Below are 21069 nucleotides of genomic sequence, written 5' to 3'. Positions count from 1 at the left end.
TTGCAGATGAAACTGCCCCATCAAAAGCCACATAATCTAGCAACTTCTCTATAGCTATCCCTGCCATAGACATGAAGCCTTTCCTATGGCAAAACCTTAGGAGCTACTGTATTGGCAGTGCTTATGGGCCACTGAAACATCTAATAAGCTGCATGCTATTAAAGGAGTATTCACATGGGGAGAAATCCTGGCTGTCGGCAAGGGGTGTGCACATCATGTGACAACGACGTCATGGTTTTGCGAGATGGCATGCCACTGCTATGAATCTCTGGGTAGAGGTGACTTTCTGTTCAAGCGGAGCAAACGATCCCCGCATGACAGGGGAGGCAGCAGAATTACATACTGGTGTCTGGGAATCTTGACCAAGTTGCTGCTTCAAAAGGTGGCAACCATATCACAAATGCCTCATTGTGATTGGCAGCACTGTCACATTTGCGAAGGTGCATTGCACATGCCAAATTAGCGACAATGTCACTTCTTTTTCTTCTTTTTTTTACCCTTCTGCTCTGCTGGTAGAGCACTTCTCGTGCCTTTGGGACAATACACCTAAAGTGTACAAAGTGAATTTAAAGAAATAAAGAGTGGTGTGGAGAGTATATAAGCCGCCAGAGTAGTCTGCTAACACTGATCTCCCTCCCCTGTGGAGCAGGGGACATCTACGGGGAATTTTTCGCAGCGGCTGACGTCACTTGACTCCACCCATATCCTACGCAATAACATCCCTCGTGCGAATGCCCCTTTAGCCACAGCTAGGAAATTGGCCTCCCACAACAAAAATTAACAAACTGAGGGTATGATATGTCGACTAAGAATTGGGCATGCATAGTGCACGCACTTATATGTGTTGTCAGGTGATGACTCACTTATCCATGGCAAGTGTGGCAGGAGGTTGGCTGTCCTCCACAGGTTGCTGGAATTAAACAAGAGGCACAAAAAACATCAAAACACACTGCTGATTCATTTGGGAGTATTTGGCCTGACTCAGACATGTCTCTGAATCAAATGCACAAAGGTTAAAAGTAGAAAACGAACGTAAAAATGACACTACAGCATCCTAACACAGTAAAAATTGAATGCACAACTGACTCTTTAGCAAGAAAAACATAGCATGCCACCAATTCTGGCAATAAGAAGACAAAACCAACTAACTGTACCATCATGGAAAAGAAATTTATTTACTTAATGTACATCATCATTACTCAAATAGCACTTTCTCGCTGTCTATGAAGAACAATCACATGTCCTTTGTACAGTCCATAGTGTGCTTGATATTCTGCATTTATCAAATGACTGCAACAATTGCAAGCAGAATGGTGGTCCACGCCTAGATTTACTACTTTGTTCATTCGTCCTGTGTTGCATGCAGTTCTCCAGAATGCCAAGAACACGTAACGCGACTTCTTGTCATTAGCTTAACATGTTAAATAACTTTTGAATGCGCCTTCATAATCAGAGCAAAGGCAGTGCGTCGTCGTCTTACTATGCGAGAGCTCATTCTGTCACCATGCATGGTCGCCGTGTTGTGGTAGCAATAAACTTTGGCTAGGCTTGCTGTGACGGTAGGCTGTTGCAAACATTTTAGTTTCATTTTGGATTACACCACCCAACCACTTTTCGGGTGAATTTACTGGGGGAAAAAAGGTGCTCGATAGAATCGGGTAATAACTGATTCTGAGCTACCATTTTTGCTTTAAAATCTTCCTGGTGCAGGCTGAAAATAGTTGTTTTCGGTGGTAGATGATGTGTGTTCGATGCATTCACTGTACCCTAAGCAGCACCTAGACACACGCTGCCTCACCACTGTGGTCACCAATGGGGTCTGGCATGTGCATCATGACCACCCAAGTTTGAATTTTTCAGTGAAGGTTAATTTCAGAATTGAAATAACTAAAGTTTGGTCCCATATAAAGGTGTGGGCTCCAGCCAGTACCTTTGGTCGTGATCAAGTTAACCGGAAATTCTAATTAATGGAAGCCCACTGAGTTGGTTTGCTTAGCATTTTGAAAAATGCTTTGTCAGTGCCCTGGAAGTTCTTGAATATTCTTGCTGTCTTCCACAGAAACAGTTCTAAGCTCAGATCACATAATTACCAAACTCTGTGTCTTGATCTGAACAGCAGCTGAGGTGAGTTCCTTCTTTTGCAGGCAAATGCTGTTGTGTCGTGTGACACTGGGCAAGTCATTCCTGCAATTCAGTGCCATGAAGATGGCACATGCTCCACCTGGTCACCATTCAGTCATTGGGCGGCCCAGCGTAGGTGGACTCTCCTACCCCGAGTATGTTGTCTATCGGGGCGAGCAGGTCAGTTTATCCTTGGGTCTGTCCATGTCAGTTCAATTGCTCAATCATGCCCAGAGGTGCAACAAGCAGGCACAGAAATACTTAGCTGTTCCACAATCACATTAGTGACTTGTGCATCTGTGCAAAATAACTACCATATATATGTTTCCTTGTGTAAGGGCCTCACCTTTTAAGTGTATCGGCCCATAATTGGGACAAAACATGTCCAGTTATCATTCAGGTGCGATCCTTTTCTTTTATATGTGTGGCACCAGTGCATACACCAAGAACTACAGTGCCATTCAGCAGCCTTTATTCTTTCTTGCTTGTGGACATTGCGTTATTGCAATAGAGTCATAGCTGGAACATAGCTGGCATTATTGTGGTCATGTTCCACTTGTGGCATCAGTTTGCTTGCACTCAGCCAGACACATGACTGTTGCCTGTGGGATCGCAGTGCTCACAACCACTCCAAACATCTACTGCCGGAAAACCCAGTAACCGCATCAACAGTCTAAAAAGCTGACTCCTGACTTGGCCCAAGTGGCGTCAACAGGCATTTGGTGCATTGCAACTTCACAAACATGGGGGTGACCTTCCTGTGCTTAGCCGTGCCCAGGGAAAAGGGGATCCTGGGGGCTGTGCCGATGCTGAGTGCTAGGACCCTTAAAGAGGCAAAGGCAGATAGTAAGTCAACGTGGACTGTTAATACCATTCCAGAAACCTTGTAGCGCTTGTTTCGTGCCAAGAAAAAAACAGTTAAAAGAAAATCGGATCTGAAGGGTCTGCGTACCTTTAGGAAAATTCAAATTGCCCGCCCCAAACAGGGAGTGATAATGTTGCATATGCCACCGCCCTTTACTACTGTCGGTGAGTGAAACGGCACCCAACAGACAGCGTTACGGTTTTCTGCACAAAATGCAAATGCGCGGCCATTAAGAAACTGAGCCAGGACAGAACATTGGATTTGCTGCTGCAGCTGCTCTTGGTCAAGTGGTGAGGACTGTTCGTGCATCCCACGACATCACATGGACGTGCATTCTCTGCTACTTGCAGTTTGTGTGAGTTTCGCGCACCAGCAAAACCATCGCAGCACTACGCAATAACGAAACTACTGAAAAGCGAAAGCGCAGGCAGCGCAGGGTAGAGCGAAAACAAAACCTTTCGACCGCAAGCACTGTTTTCAGGGGTAATGTCAAGGAGTTATTTTTTCTAAAAATCTAATAGCACAGCACAAGTAGCATTTTCTTCCATCTTGTAATGCAATGGAATAATGTTTTTATTACGAGTGGTTGAGTACTACTGACAGAATTATAATGAGGAGTGCCTACGTCATCGGGCTAGTACCTGAATGTTGCAGGTGAGTCTCAGATCGTGTCCTGCGTTTACCTCAATTTCTTGATTACTAAAGCTTTGTTCACGATAATATTGATACCTTAGGCATTCTCAAGCGTTACTTTCGCTTTACTTTGCCTTTAGTGTCCCTTTAAGACCGCTCAGCGAAGACTATAACTCTTTCCGTACCGCACCCATGGGCCTGACAGGCTGCCGAGGCAGGGCTGCGGAAACACCGGTCAACAGAGCTCTCCATGCCGCGCTCATAGGTTTCGGATAGTGCAAAATGCGATGCCCTGCTGGTGAACGCATGGCACCGCAGTATATCTGCTCATCTTAGCTGCGCCGCAGTGAGAATTTTGGATAATTTCATACATGGGGTGCATTGTAGCATGCCTTCTGTCACCAAGGAAGCAAAGTGCTGTGCCGAATGCAGGCACTGCGCACAAGGAGTCGCAGATGCCGTTTCGGTGCACTGCTGCTCAAGTCATGCTATGCCAAGCTGCAACGGCACACTGCTGCAATATGCGTTTGTTCACTTAAGCATGTGCACCAACTTGGAACCAGGGCCAAACAACAATGAATTAGTTAACTAATGAAACTAATATAAGAAGCTGCTGGCATTAGCACTGTGACTTGATCAGCTTGACAGGCTCTGGTATGTGTTGACTCTGAGACTGCTGGCCACATGCTTGCTTATGCCACAAAAGCACATTTCCAGTCATGGCACTTGATACAGTGATTGAGTGTCTGTAGCCTTAGTGCTTACGCATAATACCTTTTTTTTTTTTTCGGAGAAATAACGATGCCACAGCAACAGTTTCGTTTGTTGTCATTCATTTGTTTACAGTAACATATTGATACATGCATATTATGTGTTTCTTGGGAACGATGCACGTGGGCGCCCCGGCAAAGACGACGAATGCTCTCTGGCTCTCGAGCAGTTGGCTGAACTGGCCAGTGCTGCAGTTATCCTTTGTAAATGTACTTTGTAAATAGTCTCCAGTTCGTAATCCTTCGTTCGCATAACATTTTGATGGAGGGTACCGTTCCCCATCCTCGCCACGAAGCTTCGCGGCCGTACCATCCTGCTTTCCGCCATGGCTCCCGGTGACACCTCATCTGCTTCTACTCCTGCGACCCTGACAACAGTTATGGTTACCAATCCCCGCGATCCTGGCATATTCTCCGGCCTGTTCCTGTTCTTTTCACAGTGCTAACCAATTGTCCCCATGACCTAATCCTTGGACTCGACTTTCTTATGGCGCATTCAGCTTTGATCGACTGTTCTGCCGGTACTCTTTGCCTCGAACTTCCTCTACTTGCGCATATTCGTGCCGAACTGCCGAACAACTTTAGTTCGATTGCCTTCGTTCGCCTGCCACCTAATGCCTTGACTTTCATCGATTTGCTATCATCTTTTCCTGTGCATGATGGTGATTACGTCACCACACCTGTTCCTGATGTCCTTTTGATGCGCAATATCACTGTTCCCCACTCTGTTGTCACCGTCGCCGATAACTGGACATGCCTCCCCGTCGTCAATTTTGACCTGACAAAGGAAGTTCTACCCTAAGGCATATCGGTTGGAACACTGCGTGCTATAGGAGATGACCACGTCACAACATTTTCAATAGACGTCTGCTCAGATTCTTCACCATGTCCACGGGATGCCATTTGCCCTGATGCCACATTTCGTCCAATGATTGCTGCAGACCTATTGCCTGAACAAGCAGCAGCTCTGTGTCGCCTTTTGGTTTCCTACCATGACATCTTCAACCTCAACAATCGCCAGTTGGGCCAGACTTTAATTGTTAAGCATCACATAAATACTGGTGATGCCAGTCCTATTCATCGCCGGCCATATCGAGTTTCTGCTTCAGAGCGTAATGTTATTCAAGATGAAGTGACCAAGATGCTTGCCAAAGACATTGTTGAACCTTCGTCTAGCCCTTGGGCGTCGCCCGTGGTGCTTGTTAAAAAGAAAGATGGCACATGGCATTTCTGCGTAGAGTATCGTCATCTAAACCACATTACCAAGAAAGATGTGTGCCCCTTGCTTCCCATTGACGATGCCCTCGATTGTCTCCACAGTGCCAACCACATTTCATCAATAGACCTTCGGTCTGGTTATTGGCAAATTTCTGTGGATGAAAAGGACCAAGAGTAGACCGCGTTCGTCACTCCTGATGGTGTATATCAATTCAAAGTTATGCCATTCGGTGTATGCAACGCACCAGCAATGTTCAAATGTATGATGGACTGTTTGCTGCAAGGGTTCAAGTCGTCAACATGCCTCTGCTACCTAGACGACGTTCTCGTATTTTCGCCTGCATTTGAGACGCACGCCGAGCGCTTATCAGCTGTTCTTCAAGTCTTCCGCGAGGCTGGGCTCCAACTAAATTCATCGAAGTGTCACTTCGGTCGTCGGCAGATTACAGTGCTGGGCCACCTCGTCGACGCTTCCGGTATTCAACCAGACCTGGAGGAAATTCATGCTGTCACATCTTTTCCTGTAACTCAGTCTGTCAAAGGCGTCCGAAGTTTTGTAGGACTCTGTTCCTACTTCCGATGCTTCGGTAAACACTTCACAGCAATTGCCCAACCACTTACTGATCTTCTGAAGAAGGACATTCCGTTTACGTGGGGCCCCGCTCAAACTGCCGCATTTGCCCACCTCACCAACATTCTCACCACGCCACTTATACTGGCCCACTTTGACCCGTCCTCTCCTACAGAGGTGCGTACCTATGCCAGTGGTCACGGTATCGGAGCCGTCTTAGCCCAGTGCCAACAGGGTCAAGATCGTGTTATCGCATACGCTAGCTGCCTCCTCACAGCTGTGGAGCGCAACTATTCGATTACAGATCGTGAATGCTCGGCTCTTGTCTGGGCGGTTTCCAAATTCTGCCCGTACTTGTATCGCACGCACTTCTCTGTAATCACGGACCACCACGCGCTGTGCTGGCTTTAAGGATCCTACCGGCCGGCTTGGTCGCTGGGCTCTGCTGCTGCAAGAATATTCACATGCAATAGTGTACAAGTCAGGCCGATTACATGAAGACGCAGACTGTTTATCACGCTATCGAGTGAACGAACCACCCGCCAACCTTGACCCCGATACCGACGCTTGCATTTTCTCCATTTCTCAGCTGCTACACATTGCCAACGAGCCGTGGTGCCACCTCGCGCCATCATTGATGGCTTGGAAACTTCGCCTTCTGATTCGTCCCTTCATCTGTTTGTGCTCCGGGAGGATGGTGTATTATACCGCCACAATGTCTGCACCTCCGGTCAGCTGTTCTCCAAGAACTTCACGATTTACCAATGGCAGGTCACCTTGACGTCTCCCGCACCTACGACCGGATTCACCGACGCTTCTTTTAGCCAGGCCTTGCCCGCTCCATCTGTAAATACCGTATTTACTCGATTCTAAGGTGCACCCGTTTTCCGTGACCAAAAAATAAAAAAATTAAAACCTCGATTGTAACGCGCACCCGCTTTCCATGACCAAAAAAGAAGAGTAGAATAACTGCGCACCTCGTGCTTTCATATAGAGATACTATTTTCTCTCATTTGGAAAAAACATATTTACACCCAACACACTAAAGTTGTGATGAATAAAAACGCAAATGAAAGCGGCGTACCTTGCCGCCAAGATTTTCACTGCGCCGGTATGAGTCGAGTGGGGCAATAGACATCACTCGTCGTCGCTGTCAGACAACTCCTTATCGCTATCAACAGACCGAAGCATTTCATCCTCGGTGCCGTCCATGGTATTCGAAATCCCACACTTTTTAAAGGCCTTGTTGGCCATGGCAGACGGGATCGTGCACCATGCATCTTTCACCCATCCAGCAAAGTCCTGCAGCGAGGCACGCTTCATTTTATTGGCGGGCGTGAATTCGTGGCAGCCAATGATAAGCCATTCGTTGTAGAGCACCCAAATTCTATCTTTCACTGGCTTGTTCAAACAAACATCGAGCGGCTGGAGCTGCTATGTCATGCCGCCAGGTATCACAGGTTCGGTGTTGAATGCAGCCAGCTTGTCCTTGATGCGCTGGTCAAGGTGGCACCTGAACGCGTCCAGCACAAGCATCCCACGCAGACCCAAACTTCCGCCAGGTCTCTTCCGCCAAACGTTGTCGATCTAGTCAGCGACCACGTCTGTGGTCATCCAACCTTTTTCATTTACGTGCACACTCATGCCACTCGGAAACATGATTCCTTTCGGGAGCGTCTTCCGTCTGAAAATAAGATACAGGGGCAGCTTGCACCCATCCGCAGTGCAACAAAGCATTGTGGTGACTAGTTTTTTCGTGGCCGAAAGACAAAACGCGCACTTGCTTCGCCCCCTTCTTTTCAACAGTTGTGGTAGCAGGCATGTCAAAGTAGAGCGGCGTCTGATCGGCGTTTCCAATCTGTCTGAAGTGGTAGCTGTTTCTATGGCGCAACTTCAAAACGTACTGCTGAAAACTGTACAATTTCTCTTCATATTCTTCGGGCAATTTTTCGCAAATCCCTGTCCACCTTCGAAGAGAAAAGCCTTTTCTTTTCATAAAATTTTATAGCCAGCACTGGCTCGCTTTGAAGTCACTCCGCATTAGCCCTTTCTGTAGGGCTAACTGCATCGCCCGTACTTTGAGCAGATCGGTCGTCACAGGCCGCTGTGCCACTCACTGCTCTTGCACGTATTCCGCGAGCAACTCTTCTATTTCGGCGAAGCGGCCCTGCTTCGGTCCACTGAAACTTTTCCTTGTTGCTTTGCTGGCGAAAATATTTTCCTTCTGTTTGCACCAGTCCTGCACGCAAGTTTCAGGAACTCTGAACGCCCGTGTTGCGGCCCGATTTCCGTCCGTCTCCGCGCACATAATAACTTTCCTTTTATATGCGGCGTCATGGTAGACTCGGTGTGTCTTTGCAGTCAGCGCTTCCATGTTGATTGAATAAACACAGAAAATGGGAAGACAGGCGATAGACTAGGTTACACGAGCACCTGGTTACACATACAACATGGAGGAAGCTACGGCAGCTAGGCTAGAAGCGTGTACGAGGTGGCCATTTTTCGAATGCTGATGGCAATATGGTAACGCGGATCTAAGGTAGCACTCTATTCTACTGTGCATGCAATTTCAATTTTGGACCCATTTTTATCAGAAAAGAAGGTGCGCATTACATTAGAGTAAATACAGTATACTACTCAGCCAATTTTTCCGCTCTCCACCAAGTCGTCGCACAGTGTGTTGAAAATTCCAGTGTGTCAGGCCTATGACCCTCATAACAATTCACTACGCATTGATAACAGCGGTGACGATGCTTGGGGACCGTGCACTGCCGTAGTCTGGCGTATACTCGCCTAGTTTGCTGCGATCTTGCCAGGTCCACCTGCCTTCAGCATGGTTTGTCGGACGAAAAGCACCTGCATTCCATGACCTTTGCTGTATTCGGTAGGGCACAATGCCCTATGTATGTGTTGAACACTTTTCGAGTCCAAAGACTATACACAGAACTCAAGACAAAGCACAAAACAAGTGAGACCCGTGTTACTCTACAGGACAGCATACTTTCCGTACTACCCACGCAACTTCGTTGACCTGGTCGCGCAACCGTCAACCCGTCTCCAACTCCAAAAATCAAAAAACTCCAACCCGTCAGCCCCATTGGGCATCGTTAGCCCCCTAACAATGCCCTAGATTTCAAGTTGGCCCACCCCCAAATTTTAGGTTGGCTGTCAACCAAATTTAAGGTGGCCCATGTCCAAATTTAAATTGGCTCACCTCGTAGTTTCATCATGGCCCACCCCTTTATTTCAAGATGTCACACCCCCAAATTTCAAGTTAGGCCACGTCCAAATTTCAAGTTCGCCCACCCCCTACTATAAGCTTCCCCATGCATTTTCTATGGAGCCCTATGTATCCCTGTGGGTATGCTCTCTGATCAAGTTTTTTTTTTTTTTTTTTTTACTTATTTAAATTGTTCCTTATCACTTATAAAGCTACCAATAATCTACATTTACACTGTTATACCGAATAAATGTCTTCTCAAATCACGCATTTTTGTGCAGATACAAGGCATTACACCTTTGGCACTAAGCACAAACACAGGCGCCACAGGGATCACCATCGCCGCCATTTTGCTCTTAACACCAATCTCACCAGTGCACACAGCACACACAGGCTCTGCTCACGGCACACTACGCCTTCAGATTATGCCAAAGCACCTTGTGCCGCTTCGCTTTGTAGCAGACGACGGGTTCGGTTTCTGCATGATTGACGTGTGCGTGACGTCATCATAATATGTGTGTGTGCCCTGAGGCGATGACATCAACCAGGCGGCAACCAACCGCTGCTCGCAAACCAAACTCTTCGAAAACCAAGGTGTTACAGAATATGGCTCCTGGTTAAATGCTGTGCTACACCGTAGCCTTCACAGTGCAAGGCATTGAAGAAGGAGCAGGAGCGCACTGTAAACAGGACGCGTGATTGCCAGTAACTCTGTTTCTGCTCCACGCATTGAATTACTTCTTGTGGCAAAGTATTTCTGAAATAGTCTATTGTAAATTTCTCAGCTTCAATAAAAAGTATAGTAAAAGTAAAATAGAGCCCCACCAGACTGGCACTCATTGGCGTTTCATGTAGCAGCAATTTGCACCGAGTCGACATGTCAGAACTTCCTCCCAAAATGCCCCCCTCGAAGAAGCTGATCAAGAAGTGCCAACGTAAGTGGGTGGGCTTGCCAAAGCACCAAGAACCACAATGCCCATTGTCTAACCGTGGGCCATTCGGGCGCCCCACTAGGGTCAGTGCGCATCGGTGCCTCGTGTTGCAGCGATTCGCACAACGCTTTGCCTTGTGTAGATGTCAGCTACAGTTGAGTCTTCTGCCAAATTTTTAGTGACTTTCTTAGTGCAGTTTTTCAGCCGTTCTTTTTTTTTCCTCCCCCCTCTCAAAACGTATGAACGAGGTTATACTGTATATGTGTTGCCGATCTGCAAGTGGCTTGCCACACCTCAACTTTGTCAACCTACAAGAGGTAACTTCAGGTTACAATAAACTGGCACAAATGGTATTATAAAAATGTTTTACGCTTCTTCACCCAGAAAACTGTTGCAGTCCTGTTTCAGCAAAAATGGGGAGTACAAGTTGGTCCATTTCTGAAATTGGATGACGTCACACTGTTGGTAAAAGAAGACCATAAATTTTTGGGAGTAACATTTCATTTAAAAAAAACTAAACTTTCTTGCCCACATAAACACACTAAAAGTTAAGGCAAATAAAGAACTAAACATCCTCAAGGTCTTGTCACATAACACTGGTGTTCTAACCAAACATGTCTTTTATGTATTAACCTGATTAGCATTCTTTGGGGACTTCACTCACTTTTCAATATGTCCCTGGGTATCTAACCTCTTTCACACCAATTTGGGTCACTGGGTATCTGCAACTGGGTACATGACACGAGGCATGTGAACATTATTGGCCAATCCAATGCAGAGGTTCAGGGCCACGTCTGCCACGGAAGTGCCGGAGTAACCAAGGCCAGATAAAACAGTGTAGAGCTGGTTTGATGTCATGCACCTCTTGCAAAGCCCTCCTTGCTGGTGAACTTGGCAACTCTATGCCATATTTTCTATTCAGTCATTTTTATGTATGAGAGTATGTGGAATCCTTACATTGCATCTTGTGCTTGCTGAATCTGCCAAATGGCCGTCTTTTCTACCCAATCGTCAAGTCTGTAATAGAAGCATGCTTGAAAGTAAAGGAGTAGTTGACGTAAAAGTTTGCCCCTTCTTTTTTTTGTTCTTGTCACGAGATTACAAGCAATGTAGAAAAGGCTACATTGGTCACTGGGTGGAAGAGAATGACGATTATAGAGATTCTTTTTTTCCACCATCTTGACTGTATTGCAGCTCGTTCAAGAGAGCTTGTATATACAGTTTCCATTTGTATCTCTACCCATGACATTTTGGTGGACACATCTTCATTATGTTAGTGGAACTCGGCAAAAAATGAAATTTCTGGTGTTGGTGACAGTCAGATTTTTTGTTAACATAATTTGTCCACTGACGCGCAGCAGCCATGACCAAAGCCCTCTGCATAGCAATTCTCGTGTGTTCATTTTGCCTTCGCATTGAGTTTATGAGCTGTTTTCGTATCTTCTTTTCAGGCGTACCCGGAGTACCTGATATCCTACCAGATTGAGAAACCTCAGGATCATGTCGTTCTGAGTTCGTAACAGGGTCTACTCCTGGCGAAGAACACTCATTATGGATTCCATGTCTTTGCAGTGAGCACAGCCTTCGATGGGGGACTAGTGTCTGTGTGTGTTCAGTGGCAGTTTTTTTGGTGTATGAGAATGATGAAGGTTCAAGCACAGGCTGTCCTAGCTACGACAAAACACTCTGAAGCTGGTTCATTGTATATAGGAGGTGCTAGAAACAGAATTTTAATATGAAAATAGCATTTTGAAACTAGAGCAGGCTTTAATTGACATTGAAACTGAATTTTAGTTAGGCATTGTTGGCCTTTTTAACTGAGTAGTAGGCCAAAATGCAATACAGTTCTTGTGGTGATAAAAGTATCTTACTTTGTGGGGCTTGTCCCAAGCAGCTCATTTTGCTGAGATCGGTGTTATGTGATAGTGCTTATTTCTTCGTGTACATAGCTTATTGTGTGTATGAATGCATCCTTTTCTAGAGTTTTATCGTTTGTGTGACATATGTGCTATTTATAGGCCTGTTTTTAGTTGCCCATTGTCAAACTTGCATAGGTAAGAGTTATTTCACATATAAGATGTGGAATCTTTCAGAGATTTGCAATGATACATAATACTTATTGTGTGAGTGGCTTGCACGATCTTATATCACTGTATACTGTTGTAATAGCCACACTCTTATCTTTTAAAGAGAAGTTTTTCTTGTTTTTTTTTTTTTTTTTTAGGGGGTTGCTGTGTGAGGTAATGTTTTACGATTAGTATGCGAGAGATAATATACAGTAGCCTGGTAAGGAAACCAATGTTTGGTGGTCAGCCACTTGAAGCTTGGCAGGAATGAATTTATCTAGACTGAGCAGTTAGTGAGGACACAGATCATGAATGAGAAATAAATCTCCATACAAATTAAAATGGGTTGGAGCACATATGACGGGCACTCCCTGGTCATGAGCAACAGCTTGTCACTATCTTTGAAAGGCACGTAGTGAGTGCATTCTGCCAGTAATAACCGATAGGGCTTCAGATGCTGGGGAGACTGTACCATGAGAAATGGAAGGCAAAATATTTTATATGGTAATTTTATAGTACATGGAGCAGACAACTGTTAGAGTGTTGCAGAATGGGAAAGAATTGCAGCAAGGTGTGAACGGAGTCGGCTGATGCAAGACAAGCGTTGGGCCCTGCAATGGGCATATGTATCCAACCTACTGACCTTTTTAGGTGAAAGCCGTCTTGGGAACAGAGCACCAAGTATATTTTAGTTGTGTGAGGCCCTATTTATTGGTCTAGGGATTTTGTACTTTGTTACATACGTCCCAACCTAAATGAGCCTGTATGGTCGTCTCATTTTCTTAAAGCCAATAGTTAACCTTCATGTAAAAACTTTCAAGTATTGTTATTTCTATAATAATTCCTCTTCTGCTTTTACAAGAAGAAAGGATGTGGTTGTTATGTAAGTCAGTATGGTACAGTAGGTAGAAAAGCAGTTGAGAAAGCGAGAAACTTTATGAAAGCTTGTTACATCTGAGAAGGTGATGAAATTATTGGTTGTTGCATTCACTTCTGTGGAAACAGTTTGAGAGCTTGCAGTAAGTGTTGGCATCTGTGTGTGAAGACACTGTGGTGTTGCCATCTTTACATGACATGCTGATGCATGTGTTTCCACTGCTCAGTTTCAATGTGCTTGCATTTCTGGAGCGTTGACGGCGCCAGAGCTGGTGTGGGTAAATATGGTTTGCCATCACCACTTTAACCCTGCTTTGTTTTCACTCAAGTTTTACAGCAAAAGGACATTTTTGGTATGCATTGTTTATCCTAGTTGGAAGCGCACCGTCTTATGCTCACCATCTGGAAAGGTTGGAAATACAGGGACTGGTTTTTCCACCTGTCTACAACATACAAACAGTAATGATGCCCCCCACAGTAGCCCAGTAGCTATGGCATTCTGCTGCTGCTAGCACACATAATCGCATTATTTAAATGCTAGCTAAAGAAGAAAATTATTTGAGCTGTATTATTAAGTGACGCTATATCAATACAAAGCAACTCTTACTGTGAGAGGAGGAGGAGTCTTGATAAGCCAGAAATACCTGTGACAAGACCAGCTCACCGCGACATTGTAGATTATGATGATCAGAGCTTTTTGTGCAGTGGTGGCAGTATGTAGTGGCATGGTAAAATCAAAGGAAAGCAGGTTGGCAGAACACACAGCCAGTAGAGCCATTGCAGAATATAGGAACAGGTGTCAGTTATAGTGGAGAATTGTAGAAGCACCAGTTAGCGGCTGTAGTGAAGCATTTGAAAAGTATTTACAAGGGTTCGCTATTCAGAGTTTGAAGCGACTCTGGTATGTACTGTAGCAAAGGAATCAAGAAAGAAGGCTGTTAGAACTGCCTTTGATGCTTGAGTAGCTGTGATTGGCAGACATTTTGACTACATTGTATCAAAATAGTCCTATACTGAATTTAACAACATTTATTACCTAGTCATAACTGCCCAAATACCCCCCCCCCCCCCCCAAAAAGAAAAAAAAACTTAAAATTCGTGATATCACACTGATGTGCTGGCACTAGGGTTTTGGTGAAAAGTTCAAAAAGTCCTTGACCTTCATTTTCTCTTCTTATAATCAACCTATAAACAAAAGTAGGGTTATGAAACAATATCAGTCTACACTGATTTAAGCCTTTTTCCCTCCACTGTGGCATCCCTCATGACTCACTGTGAAGTTTTGGGGGTGTTAAGCCCCACAATGCCAAGAGTATATTTTAGTGATGTGGACCAAACAATCCGACCTTGTTGCAAAATATGAATGAAAACAAAGCTAGTGTAAGCACAGAAACTTGCTTTAATGTAGGTTGCTGTGTTACAATTTGGCATTGGCACCCCTTCCACTGCACTGCAAGCGCTGCAGTGGTAGCTAAACAGTGTGGTCGTAGCTGAACAAAATAGTTAATCCTATGCCAGGTTTCTCTTTCTTCTTGTGACCCTGGGCAGTGTGGTTCAAGCACAAAATGAAGACTTCTTATCTTCTGAATTTATGGTTGGCATTTTTAAGGCAATACTGATGGGTGTGCAAACAAGGACTAGGTTTTTGTATACGTAGGAGTGTATGCAGCTGACTATTAAGTCTCAGAGAACAGATCATGAAATGCAGTTTGGGCCCGCATCATTCTGTAAATTCATTGTTTATTATGTGTGCATTTTTTACTTTATTATAAGTATCTTTCTGAACTGTTCAATTGCTGATATAACCTATGTAAGGCATGTTCCTTTGTATTGTTGATACATTATTTCTAACCTGAAACATTGGTGCCCAGTTGTAGAACGATTGGCACTCTTCATTCCATTGCTTCTTTTGTTGTATTTCTTAACTTTTGCATGATCTCTTGATGGCCCTGTGAATGCTGAACATAGATTCTACTTAGGTTTAACTTGTCTGTAAATACCTTTACCTACCCTGAGCAAAATGAAAGGGTGCATAAATTTCCGATGCAGAAATTTTCAAGCCATGCCTGTCACTATGGTTGGACATTAGATACTTTCTTGTTTTAAAAGCGTGGGAAAAAAAAGTGTTTAAGAAAAGTTTAAGCAACATTGCTGCACTTGGTTTTGCTGGCTGGTTAGGTGGCTGTGGTAAGTCAGCGTTCGTTACAATGGACCCGCGTACAACAGGCTCGCATATAACGGATCATATTTCAACCTTAGTTTGCTCTACCTATTTTGTTCATGCAACGAAGTTCACTTTCAACTGATCGCACTACATTGGACGAAATTAGTGGCAGTTTTTGTCAAAATCGGGTGTATAAAAGGGACTTTTGCTGTGTCAACACGGACTGACAACTGACTTGCAAGGGTCAGCTGATGATCACAGCTCAATATCGCGCGCACGAGGCATGGGGGGAGGGAGGTTCAACCTCGGCGGCTGCTGCTTACGGCGTGGCTGCGCGGGTGCCATGTCTTGAAAGTGATCTGCGATGTGGGCAAAGTGCGCCCAGTGTCAGTAGCTAGTGTCAGTAACTTCGTATGCGCTGTGCTTTCGACATTTAGTTCGACGTTAAGTGCCTTAGTTAAGTGCGTTAAGGGCCCTGTGTCGCAGAAAATACAGCGTCGGACATCGCTTTGGCCAAAAGATTTTCGAACCACCCATACCCAGGCCTTCCATGTTGCACAAGGAAGTTACTGAACTGTATTTCTCAAGCTAAAATATGTAGAAAAAATCATGAAGTACGACTTACACACAACCTACAGACATGATAGCTTCGGATTGTAATTTGAATATACGGGATAACATAATTCTGTTAAGTGAAAAGTCAAACCCCTTTTCCAGCGTTTCTATCATACACAGGCTGGCCATGGCATCTGCCATTTGCTCGCGCCAGCATGCTAATATCTCAGAGGCCATGGAGCGGCGTACCCGTTTCCTTGAAACACTTCCAGATGGCGCTCGCATCGCGGCCCACGCAGAAAGCCCACCGTCGTACATAGTATTCGCCGCAAGCATTTCTCTGTAAACATTACGGTGCAATTACGGGGAAGCGTGAGAAGAAGTCGGGGATCTTTGAATGCTATGATGTTCCACTCTTAAAGGGACACTAAAGGTTATTATAAAGTCAAGTTAAAGTGATAAAGCAATGCTCTAGAATGCCTAAGGCGTCAATATAATCACAAACAGAGCTTTAGTAAACGAGAAATTGAGGTAAATGCATGACACGATTTGAAACCCCCCAGCAACATTCTGGTACTAGCCCGATGACGAAGGCACTCCTCATCATAATTTGTCACTAGTACTCAACTACTCGTATTAAAAATATCATTTCATTAGATTATAAGATGGAAGAAAATGCTACTTGTCTACTTCTATTCGATTCTAAGAAAAAATAACATTTTGACGTTACCCTTGAATAGCATGGGTGATCGAAAGGTTTTGTTTTCGCTCGACTCTGCGCGCTCGACTTTGCGCCGTGCGCGCTTTGGAGTTTCAGTTGTTTCTATATCGCGTCGTACTGCGGTGGTCCTGCTGGCTCGCGAAACTTGCATTTAGAACAAGCAGCGAGAATGTAACGTCCATGTGATGTCGTGGGATGCGCGAACAGTCCACGGAACTTGGCCAAAGGCAGTTGCAGCGGCGAATTCAACGTTACTTATCACTGTGTGCCAACAAGTGAACCTCTCCGTTCGAAGTGGTTAAGTGCCGTACCTCTGCCACAGCACGCTGGCAAAGAGCCAAAAAATCGCGTAGTGTGCTCGCTGCACATTCGTCCAGAGGATTACAAGTTCAACGCCGACTTACTGAAGTCATGTGGAGTGCCTTTCAAAGCAGGCCGCCATCGTAGTAGTACGCAACGACGCCAGCAGCGCAAGCCCTCAGCAGCAGGTCACATTCATCAGTGCTTAAATCGCTGAAGTCGAGCCCAGCATCGCGAGCTAATGTGTCGTTGTCAGGGTCGTCCATTGCAACGAGCGCCGAAGTTGGCGTCATAAAATAAAGAACCAGCTTATCGTCGCGCACTTTCCCTTCCGCTAGCCACCATAGTTCCGCTTTCGCGCTGCTGTCAGCTCTGTCTTGGCTCTGTTTCTGGCCACGCGTTTGTGTTTTACGCAGAAAAGCCATAGCGCCGTCTGCGGGCGCTGCTTTACTCACCGACAGCGCAACGTCACTATAAGACCATGACATTACCACTCCTCGATCGGAGGGTGGGCAATTTGAACTGCAGCACTAGAGGTACGCGGACACTTCAGAACGCATTTTCTCTTAAAATAAGTCTCTTCATCGCACGAACCAAGCGTTTCGAGGTTTCTTTGATGGTATTTCAACAGTCCACGTTGACTTAATATTAACCTTTAGTGTCCCTTTAAAGGCGAAGCTTAAGGGGGGATGCTAGGCTGAAGGGTCAACTTTTGAAGCGCTCAACCAATTTTTATGAAATTTTCAGGGGTGGTTGATCTTGTCATTAGAATATCTTCCAAATATCAGCACCCTAGCGCAATGAGAAAGAAAGTTATAACTGTGAGATTTAGCAATCTTGTGTGTCAACTTAGGAAAACTATCGTTTATAAAATAATAAAAATATACAGATTATTTGTGATTAGATCCGTTCTAGATGGTTTATAGTTCAGGATAAGGTCAGTTGCACATTTTGTATATCATCTCTGTAAAAATGCCATCACTCTGAAAGTGACGTTTATTTTTTTTCGCTGTCATTGCATGTCAAAGATCTGCTAAATAATATATGTTGGAAAAAATTTAGGCATCTGAAAAGTACTTTATCTTGTTCCTCACAAAATTTCAGTCTAGAAAAAACGTTGGAAGCTGCATTTGGTGAAGCAGTTTGGAAAAGATACTTTTCCTATAGCTATTTTTTTGCAAAAAGTGCAAACTGAGAAAAATCAATGCAAAGATTTCAGAGCATGGCATTTATTCTTATGATCAGAAAAAATTAAAGTGCCCTGCTGCATATGTCGGGCCCTCCTCTTCAACACGACGCTGCTCTGCGGCAATCCCCCCTTAAGCGTCCTGCAAATCTTGACAGCAACTTTCCGCGGTCATTGAGCGAGATGTGTTCATGTTTACCTGTGCACGCGTGACACCGTGCTTGTTAATGTAGTTATTAAGCGAATGTTTACAACTTTATCCTTACCAGCTACTACAAGCTACTATCCTTAATTCATGTAGATGTCTACTAATTAGCTGTCGCAATCAATGCTTTGCCTCTGGGGTGAAACTACAACTTTTTTTGTTTTTGTTTTTACTTCGGATGTTCGTCACTCACTCTTTGCGATAACAATGTTACACATCACGACCAAAGTTTTCGAAATGAGGCGTTTCAGATATTATGGACTTGGGATAAAATGGACATTTTCTGACGGATTGTCAGGGTCCGTTGCAACGAGAGTGAACTGTACATGTGTAGTGTCAAGCAGTTGCACAGAGCAAGTATTTGAATCTGAAGAAACTGCCTACATCTGATATTACTACAAGGGTGGTAATGAAGCACCACATAAAATGACACCATGAAAAAACTGGTGTGAGTCTCAGGATTTGTACCAAGTGGGCATCTATTTAGCAGTGAACAGCTTTCGAGTCATAAAAATAAGCCAACCAATGAAATTATCTTAATTACAGATATATTGTCAACTATCTGAGATTTCTGATGCCCTCTACTTCTAATATTGCCCAGAAGAAATTGTATTCTTTACCATATTTTTTTTTACAATTGGAGACAGTCATTTTTGTAACGCCCTGTGTAATATCAGTTCCATTAGAGCTCGGCATCTGAATTGCAGTCTGGCTAAGATTATTAGTTGTGCTACTAAGGGCTTACACCATGGAAGATTTTAAAAGTTTCAAAGGGGGACACTTATATATATACTACATACTTGGTTTTACACTTGGTTCAGAGTTTGGTTGTCAACACGTTGAGAGTTTTTCTGCAGACCTAAGTGTTATCACAGGGGATATCCCAGAGTCTGGGCACTTTTCTTCTGGAGCACCACAGGGGCATCCACTACTGCCACACAATATGATGCACTGGTCTTTGAAGATACTACTAACATGTTACACATAATGTGGTGAAACTTGCAGTATGTGACTTGATGTGTGTCTACAAACATTTCAAAACCTGGTATACCTTAGAAAACATGCATTGATGTTGTAGTTTCTTTAGCCATCATTATTTTCATGTTTTGGCCGTCATGGTGTGTGATGGTGTATCTAGCTACCTTCCCTATGATAACAGAGGCATTAACTATTGTAAACCTGTGACAAAGGACGGTGATGACTTTGCGTTGAAATTGTTTACAAAGTGGCTCTTGCCTATGGCATTTAAACTGAACAAATGGAATTGCATACAGTATGAGCACCTTGATTGGGAAGGGTGTTGTGACTAGAATGCAATTTTCTATGGCTATGGTCAGCATCAGCAACTGTTGTCATATCCCTGCTGGCTAACTGACAATGCTTGGTGGTCGTCATTTTCTGTGTGTGTGACTGTGATGAAGGGAGCATTACTTTAACTGCGGACAATGCTAGTGTGGTGCTTTCCCTTTAGGACTGATGTGATCTTGTTGCTTGTACTTTTATTCAAAATTTGGAGCTGTTCACTGCTCTAGATAAGTGCCTTTGCCATGTGATGAATGCTCAGCGAGTATATAACCCTTATTTATTGGTTTGACCAAGTTAATATGTTGTTGCAGCACAGCATTGTAATTATTGGTTACATTCACTTGAGTGGATCTTGCTCTGCTTCTGTATCATGTGTACATATCAGTTTTATTACTGTGTGTGTTTTCAATGTCTTAGTTTTTGAAATATGTAAAGCACTTAAAGGGAAAACACATCTTTCATATTCACACTTGGCCATGGGATACTATGTGACCATTTTTCAATGCGTTGGATCATATGTGATACAAATAAAACAGCTTATATGTTCATTGTTAGTTTTAAGCATGAAATGCTTTTAGCTCCTGTTGTTGGCAACCTTCAAGTGACTTTGAGCCAGAAGCCAGAGCCTTTATCGGGGCACTCAATTGAGAACATCCGGACACTGGAACGAGAACATCCAGGCAACCAATCAAAACTTAAGAAGATGCGGTCTCTGGCCCCTAACCCTTTGTACATAAACGAATTACATAGGCTATTTATTGCTCAAGTAAGTTAAAAAAAATATTACATCTGAGTTCTTCCTAATGTTATTTATTCTCACTATCACTCAAGCTGTAACTTCTAGTACACTGAAGTTTTATTTGTCATTTCCAATAGCAACGTTCAAAGGACAGATACAGGGCACCATACACTTCATTGTCATCTTTTGGCACTGAGACAGGGTTGCCCGTGTTGAACGCCAACGGTCCACGAGTTCCACGGCGCGGGCTTTGCGTCAACTCGAGAGGTAGTGCCACGCTGCATGGCCCCTTCTTCAGGCGATTTTCTTCTAGCTGGGTAGTGCACTCTGTCTCCCTGGCGTCTTTCGTTGCCTGACATGCCGCCTTCAGCCGGTTTTCTTCTTACTGGGCAGCGTCCATGTGGACCAGTGCACAGTATGGCGTGGCGTGGGGTGTGCTGGTTGCAAACATGCACTACACTCATTTTAAGATCATGGTTAGTATTATCTCCAACCAATCTGCTTTGCCGGTTACCATTTCACGCTTACATCTACTTTCGATTATGGGAGAGCCAGCATTTCTTTAAATGCTTCCAGCAACCTAGTCGATGTCTACAATGAATTGGCTGCTTGTCTGTTTGAT

At 44.4% G+C, this 21069-nt stretch overlaps 1 protein-coding gene across 2 annotated transcripts in view; it reads left to right on the top strand.

Moving 5' to 3' along the window:
* The window catches only part of Tnks (tankyrase), a 357580-nt gene extending 337324 nt beyond the window's left edge, over positions 1-20256 (top strand). For both annotated transcript variants that reach the window (XM_050193320.2, XM_055061240.1), the window contains 2 exons: positions 2145-2301; positions 11782-20256. In XM_050193320.2, coding sequence (XP_050049277.1) covers positions 2145-2301; positions 11782-11850 — 226 coding nt within the window. In that variant the 3' untranslated portion in view covers positions 11851-20256. The remainder of the gene's footprint in view (positions 1-2144; positions 2302-11781) is intronic.
* The last annotated feature ends 813 nt before the right edge of the window (positions 20257-21069 follow it).

This window comes from Dermacentor andersoni, chromosome 1 (genome assembly GCF_023375885.2).
Source record: "Dermacentor andersoni chromosome 1, qqDerAnde1_hic_scaffold, whole genome shotgun sequence".
Lineage (NCBI taxonomy): Eukaryota > Metazoa > Arthropoda > Arachnida > Ixodida > Ixodidae > Dermacentor > Dermacentor andersoni.
Note: the sequence above shows the minus strand (reverse complement) of the source record. Positions and strands in the feature narration are given on the sequence as shown.